This window comes from Phyllobates terribilis, unplaced genomic scaffold, assembly GCF_046119375.1.
Source record: "Phyllobates terribilis strain yellow unplaced genomic scaffold, ASM4611937v1 Scaffold_7__3_contigs__length_470593459, whole genome shotgun sequence".
NCBI lineage: Eukaryota > Metazoa > Chordata > Amphibia > Anura > Dendrobatidae > Phyllobates > Phyllobates terribilis.
In genome coordinates this window covers 148,835,142-148,844,674 of record NW_027362767.1, presented here as the reverse complement: position 1 = coordinate 148,844,674, position 9,533 = coordinate 148,835,142, and the positions used below count along the sequence as shown (strand labels likewise).

Here is a 9,533-nt window from a genome sequence, read left to right as displayed (position 1 = left end):
TGTATAAGATTTAAGTCACATAATCATGTCATCCCTTGTTAATATAGTATAATTTTTTTCGGATAGTGGATAGCTATTAGCTGCCAATAATATTAATTCAATGTAAAGGGTGGTCACATGACTTAATAATACAGATATATTTCAATCTTTTATAACTTATTACCCTTTATTGGCCTATTATCAATTACGTAGGAGCCTTTTGAATATTTTATCAGTTTACTTTAGTGTCCCCTTTTTGAGGCATTCCCTAACAGTTTATATTTTACTGGTTTTTATATATGGTTAATAAAGACTTATTGTTTTTATATTCTATGGATCTCTTCATTTTTTCTGGGTATTACTTATAGCCGGAAAATGGATTTAATGACAGTTATATGAAGTGCCATAAAATTAAATTATTTGGACATTTTTTGTTAGTTTATATTTATAAAGGGGTAGCATGACATTATAAAGAAACGTCTGCTTTTGGTCCCAAAATAGTGCCACTTTTTCCCATGGAAAGTGCCTGACATTGTTGAGCAGACACATTCAATGAACACTTAATCCTTCACCAACCTAAAGATCCATCTTCCATAAAACTCATCTAGCGGTGGCACATGATCCATTGTAGTGTGGGTGTGTTGGAAAAGTGCCAGAAATAACTTCCATACACACCAGAGTGGCCAACTCCATCAATACTAGTTATGTCCTTTTCTTTTTTTAGGTACATCTGGAGAAGTGTAATGGAACAGCTCAACCAAACAAGTGTGAAGTCATTCATCCTCCTTGGTCTCTCTGGCATCCCCCATCTTCAAGCAATCTACTTCCTGCTATTCTTGATTATATATACCATCACACTGACAGGAAATGTCTTATTAATTGTAGTAGTTAAAGTCAACAGTCAACTGCACACCCCTATGTACTTTTTCCTCAGCAACCTCTCATTCATTGACATCTGTTTCTCCTCCACCATCGTACCCCAATTACTCAAAAATACATTGTCTCAAGACAAAAGCATTTCCTTCCTAGGATGTGCCTCTCAAATGTATTTCTCCCTGGCTTTGGGAGCTACGGAATGTATAACACTAGCGGTGATGGCCTACGACAGATATGTGGCCATTTGCAATCCCTTACGATACCAGATCATAATGAACAAGAAGATATGTCTGTGTCTAGCTGCTTTTTCCTGGACTGTAAGCTTCTTGAACGCCATTATCCATGCTGCGTTCACCTTCCAGTTGCCCTACTGCAAGTCTCACCATGTCAACCATTTCTTCTGTGAGATGCCACCACTCTTCAAGCTCTCTTGCCATGATACTTTATTTAATGAGGTGGCTGTGTACATCTCTGGGGGGCTAATTGCACTTTGCTCCTTTTTGTTGACTTTAGTTTCTTATTTTCACATCATCACCACCATCTTGAAGATCCATTCCACTAAAGGTAGATACAAAGCATTCTCCACTTGTGCTTCACACCTAACCGTGGTTTCACTTTACTACGGAACTATTATGTTCATGTATTTACGTCCCCGACAAAGTTACTTTCCAGATCGGGACCGAGCCATTGCTATTCTCTACACTGTGGTGACTCCCATGTTGAATCCTATCATATACAGTATAAGAAATAAGGATGTCACTGGAACCCTAAAAAAGAAGTTATCCCGAAAAGCAAATAAGTAATAAAATACAGTCCTGTGAATGTAAAAATCTTCAAAAGAAATATCAAACAGTGGTGGAATTCTATGGTGACACCCACCATAAAAGGTTCCAAAATACTTTTAAGGTTGTGGTAGGGTTTATGGTGTCAAACAATTAAGATTTAAACTGGGCATAAAAGGGGAAGGATGGTGATTGGGCATGAGAAAATGCAGGTGTTTATGGATGTACCAGATGCTGTTTGGTGGCAAATCTCTAGTCAAATGTTTTATTTTTATGGGCAGGTGGAATAAAAAGTTTCTAGAAGGAGTTCCTGATACATCTCTACCTGGACCTGCTCAAGCGGCATCTACCTTTGTCACCAAGTGCCACCATATTCATTCTGTGGGAGGCACCATTGATAGAGGAGATGCTATGGCTAATATTGCTGGCAGCACAGGCACTGTCCAGCCAGATATACTGGTACTGTCCAATCAGACAGACTGGGTGTATGCTGTCCAATACCCCAGCAGGTGTAATCAGTTCCGTGCTTTGGCTAGTGGGACAGCGCCACACCTTACTTAAACTCTCAGCAAACTGTAGGGAGTTGCCAATGACTGTTTGGTTCTCCTATATCTCTGGTGATATTTGTAAGCTTCGTTCCTGATTTTGAGTCTACCATTTCTGCACCTGGTTTTCTCCTTCCTGATACTGACCTGGCTTTGTTTGACTATCCTTGCCTCAGGCTTGTTTCTTCAGCCAGCTAGTTCTGTAGTAATCTGAGGATGCTCAGTGCACTCTTAGTGTGGCTAAACGCCTCTTTGCACTTATTTATGCTAATGTCACTGCTTCTATGTTGATTGACAGTGCTGACTTGCCAAGAGCAAGCGCTGTCTGAAGATAAACCTCTGTTATGTGATCGCTGTCCATGTGTAGGAGAAAGAGCACACAAATCACTCTCTCCTCGTTTCTGACATTCCTCGTTTCCTCTGCTATCACTTCAGGGCAGGAGACAGCGCACTGCACAATACATTCTCTCCTCACTCATGACCTAGCTCTAGTATAGCTGGGTAGCTGTCCGAAGATAAACTTCTGATATGTGATCACTGCCCATATGCAAGAAAGAGAGCACATAAATCACTCTCTCCTCGTTGCTGACATTGCTCATCTCGTCTGCTATCACTTCAGTGCAGGAGAGAGGACTCAAATCATTCTCTCCTCACTTCTGACATTGCTCATCTCCTCCACTATCACTTCAGTGCAAGAGAGAGCACACAAATTACTCTCTCCTTGCTGATGACATCACTCAGGTAAAGCTAATGAGAGAGTAACTTGTGAGTTCTCTCCTGCACTTAAGCGATAGTAGAAGAGACAAGCAATGTCAGATGCAAGGAGAAAGTGATTTTATGCTAAACCCTATACAGGGGCAGTGATCACATAACTGAGGTTTATTTTCAGACAGCTTTGGCTTTGAGCAAACCAATGATGTCAATCAACATAGGAGTGTCAGTAATTAGAGATGAGCGAACATTGAAATGTTCGGTTCATCCCAGCTTGGCGAACTTACTGATGTTCGCTGAATAATTCGTAGCACGGTTCGACAAACATACCGAACCCCATTGGATTCAATGGGAGGAAAAACCAAACGCATAGACAACACCTTCAAAGGGCTCAAAAGTTGCCAAACAGCTCAAATTAGGGGCAGACACCTGGAAAGTGTACAAGTAGTATAATTATTATTATTATTATTATTATAGTGCCATTTATTCCATGGCACTTTACATGTGAAAAAGGGTCACCGACTGGCACAGGAGGAGCGAGGACCCTGCCGCGAGGGCTCACAAACAGTCTATAAGGGATGGGTGAGGATACAGTAGGTGAGGGTCCAGCTGGTCATGTAGTGGTATGGTGGAGCAAGGGTTACTGCAGGTTATACGCTTGTCTGAAGAGGTGGGTGTTCAGGTTCCTTTTGAATGTTTCCACGGTAGGCAAGAGTCTGATGTGTTGGGGTAGAGAGTTCCAGAGTAGGGGAGATGCATAGGACAAATCGTGTATGTGATTGTGGCAAGAAGAGATAAGAGGGAAGTAGAGAAGGAGATCTTGTGATCTTGGGAGGTTGCGCGCAGGTAAGTACCGGGAGACTAGGTCACAGATATATGGAGGGTGCTGGTTTTGGATGGCTTTGTATGGCAAAATTAGGGTTTTCAACTGGAGTCTCTGGGCAATGGGAAGCCAGCGCAGGGATTGACAGAGGGGAGAAGCCGGGGAATAGTGGGATGACGGGTGGATTAGTCGGCCAGCCGAGTTTAGAATATATTGGAGGGGTGCAAGAGTATTAGAAGAGAGACCACAGAGCAGGAGGTTGCAGTAGTCGAGGTGGGAGTTGATGAGGGCGTGCACTTGTGGTTTTGTAGATTCATGGTTGAGGAATATGCGGATTCCGGAGGTATTTTGGAGTTGGAGTCGGGAGGAAAGGGCTTGGATCTGATGTTTGAAGAAGAGATCAGAGTCAAGCTTGCGGGACTGGGGAGAGTGGGCAGCCATTGACTATGATGGATAGGTCAGTTAGGGGGGATGAATGAGATGGTGGAAAGATGATGAATTCGGTTTTATCCATGTTAAGTTTTAGAAATCAGGCAGAGAAGAAAGATGAAATAGCGGACACACATTGTGGGATTCTGGTTAGTAAGGAGGTGATTTCAGGTCCAGAGAGGTAGATCTGTGTGTCATCAGCATAGAGGTGATACTGAAAGCCGTGAGATTCTATGAGCTGTCCAAGGCCGAAGGTGTAGATGGAGAAGAGCAAGGATCCTAGAACTGAACCTTGGGGGACACCAACACATAGGGGGTGAGATGAGGAGATGGTGTGTGAGCGGGAGACACTGAATGTCCTGTATGTTAGGCATGAGGAGATCCAAGAAAGGGCCAAGTCTGTAATGCCAAGAGATTAGAAAGTCTGTAGCAAGAGGGAATGGTCTACTGTGTCGAAGGCAGATGCCAGGTCCAGGAGGAGGAGGACAAACTAGTGTCGCTTGGATTTGGCAGTTAGTAGGTCATTGGTGACTTTAGTCAGGGCAGTTTCAGTGGAATGGTACAGTCAGAAATCAGATTGTAAGCAGTCAAAGAGGGAGCAGGAGGAGAGGTGGGAGGACAGTTCAAAATGGACGTGTTGCTCCAGTTTGGAGGCAATGGGGAGAAGTGATATGGGGTGATAGCTAGACACAAAGGATTGGTCAAGGGAGGGCTTTTTGAGGATGGGTGTGATTGAAGTATGTTTGAAGCATGAGGGGAAGACACCAGTTGTTAGTGACAGGTTTAAGAGGTGGGTTAGGGCTGGGATGAAGACGTGATAAGGTTTGGAATGAGGTGGAACAAGATTGGGTCAAGTTCACAGGTGGTGAGATGTGATTTGGAGAGTAAAAAGAGGAAAGTTGATCTTCCGTGATGGTGGAGAAGCTAGATTTGGAGGAGGAGAATTGAGTAATTATGAGAAGGGGCTGTGGGGACTTTTAAGCAAAAGCATTGCCTTATGTTGTCAATCTTCTGCTGGAAGAATGAGGCAAAGTCTTCAGCTGAGATGAAAGGAGAGGGAAGCGGAGCTGGTGGATGAAGGAGAGAGTTGAAAGTACTGAATAGCTGTTTAGGGTTGTGAGACAGGGATGATATGAGAGATGAGAAGTAGGTTTGTTTTGCTGCAGTGAGCAATTACGCAGCATTTTGACAACTTCTGTTACTGGATGGGCTACTCCACTCCCTTTCTTTGGCAGCTGCACAGTGGTACGCCTTGTAGATGAGGGCCACAAAGAGCATGTGATCCAGTAGATGGCAAGTGCTGCATCAAGTGGCCTCTGCTCCTCTTACTCCACCTTAACATCACACAGTACAGTCCTCAAAGGTGACACCTCAATTACCCCTGTTTCTCGCTGCGTCACAACTCTCCAACCACCTAACTGACTGTGGGGAACCACAGATGGACGAATCTGCAGAGCTGTTCACACATTCTATTCTGGGGCATCAGAGGTCTGATCCAAAGATTCACAGACTCAAGAGGAGGAAAGCATGTGCAGCGATGCCCAAAATTTTTTCAGTTTCATCCAGGGCCGGACTAAGTAGGGGGTGGAGGTAATCTTGATGAGACTCAGATACTTGAGGCGCACACAGACTGTACTGTGCTGTCAAGGCAGGAAGAGGAGGAATGACTCTCAGGGGGAGGAGTGGGAGAACAGAGAGGATGACAATGAGGTTATAGATCCCACTTGGTGTGAACACAGAGGCTTGCAGCTGAGTAGCTCAGCAGAGGAGGTGGAGGAGGAGGTAGACAAGGAGGTTACATTGCGGCTTCCCGCACAGACACAGAGTTATGCAACTACGACAAGCACTGCATCCTCAGCCCCAACTGTGGCAGTGGCCAGCAGCGTTTGCGGGTCTGCAGTTCGCAGAGGTAGCAAGGGTTGCCTAGCCTGGGTCTTTTTTGAGACTGCAAAAAATTACACAACTCACGTTATCTGCCAACTTTGTTAAAAATGACAGAGTAGAGTAAAAAAAATGCAATAATTTGACTACTACATGTATGAACTGGCACATGCACGATCAACTGGTGTTAATCTAGGAATCTCACTGTGCTAAAATTCAGACTAGCGGGCCACGCCAAACACCGGCAGCCCCATCAACCGCATCTTCTGCTTCTTCCTCCTCCATCACCTCTCACACAGGTCTCCGGCCGCAGAACCTCCACTTGTTTACCTGCTACAGTCATGGTGAGTGAGAGCCCGTCAGCTGTTACAGAAGTGGACATACCTGCTGTTTTTGACTGATCTCAGACACTGAGCACACCCCATCTTTCTCAATCCACCGCAACATCTCCACCTGCACCTCTTTCACAGTACAGCAGCTTGTCGTGTTCACCCTACTCCACCCTCTCTCAGCACAGCAGCCAGCCTTCAATCCCACAGTTGTGGTCACGTAAAAGATTGTTTTCTCCTTCACATGCCAAAGCAAAGAGCTTGAACTTCACCAACTTCAAACTGTTGGCCACAGATTTGCAGCCTTTTCGCCTGGTGGATACAGACGGTTTCTGAAAGCTGATGGCCGTCGCAGTTCCCCAGTACCAGTTTCCCAGTCGCCATTACTTCTTTAAGAAAGATGTGCCTGTGCTACACTAGCATGTTGCAGAAAACATCACCCGTTCCTTGAAAAAAATCTATGTCTGACAGGGTGCATTTCACCACAGACACCTGGACAAGGGGCGTTGCATCTCGCTGACTGGGCACTGGGTGACTCTGGTGGCTGCGGGGGCAGGTGGGGAATGGGCTGCTCTGCAAGTCTTGGAATCCCCAAGGCTTGCAGGGCGCTTGGGGATGGAGAACTAAATTACTAGACAACAAGGGTTGTAGAATTAAACTACTAAACACCTAGGGTTGGAGAACGAAACAAATACAACAGAACATGGAGAACTAAACTAATAGACAACAGGGGTTGGAGAACTAAACTACTAAAGAGCTAGGGTTGGAGAACTAAACCACTACACATCAGGGGATGGAGAACTAAACCACTAGACACCAGGTTTTGGATTTCCCAATACTTGCAGGACAAACCTCTGTATCTAACACTTCCTCCAGTGCTTCTGCCTTCTCCACCTCCTCTAGGGCCTCCACCTTCGCCCTCAACCTCTGCCTTAACGAGACACGCGATCCAACAGTGCAGAGAGATTTCCTCCCACCTTTGCACTGCGCAGTCAGGGCTCACCACAATCTGGCAGTGTTTAAATTAACAGGCCTTGAAGATTGCAGTCATACAGATCAAGAGTTGTGGACAGCTATACAGGCTGAGTTTGAACAATGGCTGCCTCCACTGAACCTGGAGCCAAGGAAGGCCATGTGTGATAAAAGTGAAAACCTGGTGGCAGCCCTACGTCGGGGCAACCTCACACACGTGCCTTGCATGGCTGGCTCAAATCCTCAACCTTATGGTACAGCAATTTCTCTGCCACTATCCCGGCCTGGATGCATTGCTGCAGAAACCACGGTCGCTGTGCTCACTACCGCTATTCGCAACCCGCAGGTCATCAACTTGCGTCTGTACAGAGATTTTTCGGCCTACTGGTTAACCGGTTGATATGCGATCTGCCGACATGGTGTAATTCAACACTGCACATGTTGCAGCGACTGTGGCAGCAGCAAAGAGCTCTGACGCAGTATCTCATGTCATATAGCCTGGGCAAACGCAGTACGGACATGGTGCAAATCACACTTTCGGAGTGGACACAGATGAAGGACCTCTGCACCCTTCTGCCCATTTTCGAAATGGCTACTAAGATGGTTAGCGCTGACGATGCCGTGATCAGCATCACTATTCCGGTCATCTACATGCTGGTGCACACTTTGAATAGTCTGCGGGAGGAGGTGGTGGTCCCAGAGGAAGAGGAGGAAGCAGAGGAGGATGCAGAAGGGCTAACAATATCTCTAAGTTCCGGACTGTTGTCGCACAGGCGGTTGCCATTGGACTGTGGATTAAAGTGATCAGGGGGGCTCATGGTACCAGACAAACTGTTAGTGAAGGTGCAGGAGCCGAGAAACAAATGGAGGAGGACGAGGAGGAAGAGTTCATTGATGCGAGATGAAGAGGATAATGATCCCCTCTCTGTTGTGCGTGTTTGACAGGAAGGGATGGAGGAAGCAAGCTTGAGTATTATCCTGCCACCAACACACTATGGCCTTGGACCTCATGAAAGAGACCGACCCATGATCGCCTTTTTGCAGCACTATCTTTACCATGATTGTTGCCTGTATTGTTAGGATTAGAAATAGTGATGACTATTGGGTTGCCACTCTGTTCGATCCACGGTACAAGAATAAATTTTGCCAGATGCTTCCCCCCCTTGGAAAGGGATGCACCCATGCTGGAGTATCAAAACACGCTTGAAGACAAGCTTGAGAGTGGTTTCCCCAAGACAGCAGTGAGGCACACAGTGTGCATTGCAGTTATAGACTTCCAACCCTGGAAACATTGAATCTTCAATGCAAAAACATTACCATCCTTGCAGTGCTGGGGTCCTGCGTTCCAACCACACCAAGGACAACATCTGCAAGGAGTTTGCATGTTCTCCTCGCGTTTGCTTTGGTTTCCACTGGGTGCTCATTTTTCTTCCCACACTCCAAAGACATACTGATAGGGAATTTAGATTATGAGCTTCAAGGGGGACAGTGCCACTAATGTCTGTAAAGCGCTGTGGATTTAATGGCGCTATATGAGTTAAATAAATGTAAAAAAATAAATTCTTTGAGCCTTTTCACTCCATTTTTAGACCAGACCGTGCACCTGCAGAACAGAGTGCAAGTCTGACACGTAGTGAGCGACTGTAGAAAATGGTGAAGGAGTATCTCGAGCTCAATAAAGATGACATTGGGGGTTTGGACTCTTTTGAATTTTGGCCTAGAAAAATTGAATAGTGCCCTGAGCTCGCCTGTCACGCCTTAGAAGTTTTATCATGGGCGGCAGCCAGCGTTCTCTCAGAACGTGTCTTCAGTGCTGCTGGTGTGTTCATGGATAAGCGCATCTGGCTGTCCCCTGAAAGTGTAACCTAACTTTCATCAAGATGAACAAGTCATGGATCTCCAATGACTTTTCCACCCCAGTCACAGACCGGGAAGACTAGGTGATGGTGTACTTTTTAGTGTGCTGCATTGATCTCGCCTAATTGCAGTCTGTGACACCTATGTCTTGGCTTCTGTGCCTGTTGTTGCTAGTGCTGCAGATGTTGCTAAAAAAAATTTGAAATGTGGAGACTCCAAGTTGGGTCTCCATCTGATGGGTTGTCTGTAGTGGAAGGAGTGCCTGAGCCCCATTATACTATTTCTACTATGGGGAAATTGATGATGTCTGTAAAGCACTGTGGAATTATTGGCGCTATATAAGTGAATA

At 45.6% G+C, this 9,533-nt stretch overlaps 1 protein-coding gene across 1 annotated transcript; it reads left to right on the top strand.

Annotated features, from left to right (window-relative positions):
• The first annotated feature begins 722 nt into the window (after positions 1-722).
• Positions 723-1,658, top strand: LOC141152971 (olfactory receptor 5AP2-like). The gene has a single exon (XM_073637632.1). It carries the CDS (start codon positions 723-725, stop codon positions 1,656-1,658), a length of 936 nt encoding a protein of 311 aa, XP_073493733.1.
• The last annotated feature ends 7,875 nt before the right edge of the window (positions 1,659-9,533 follow it).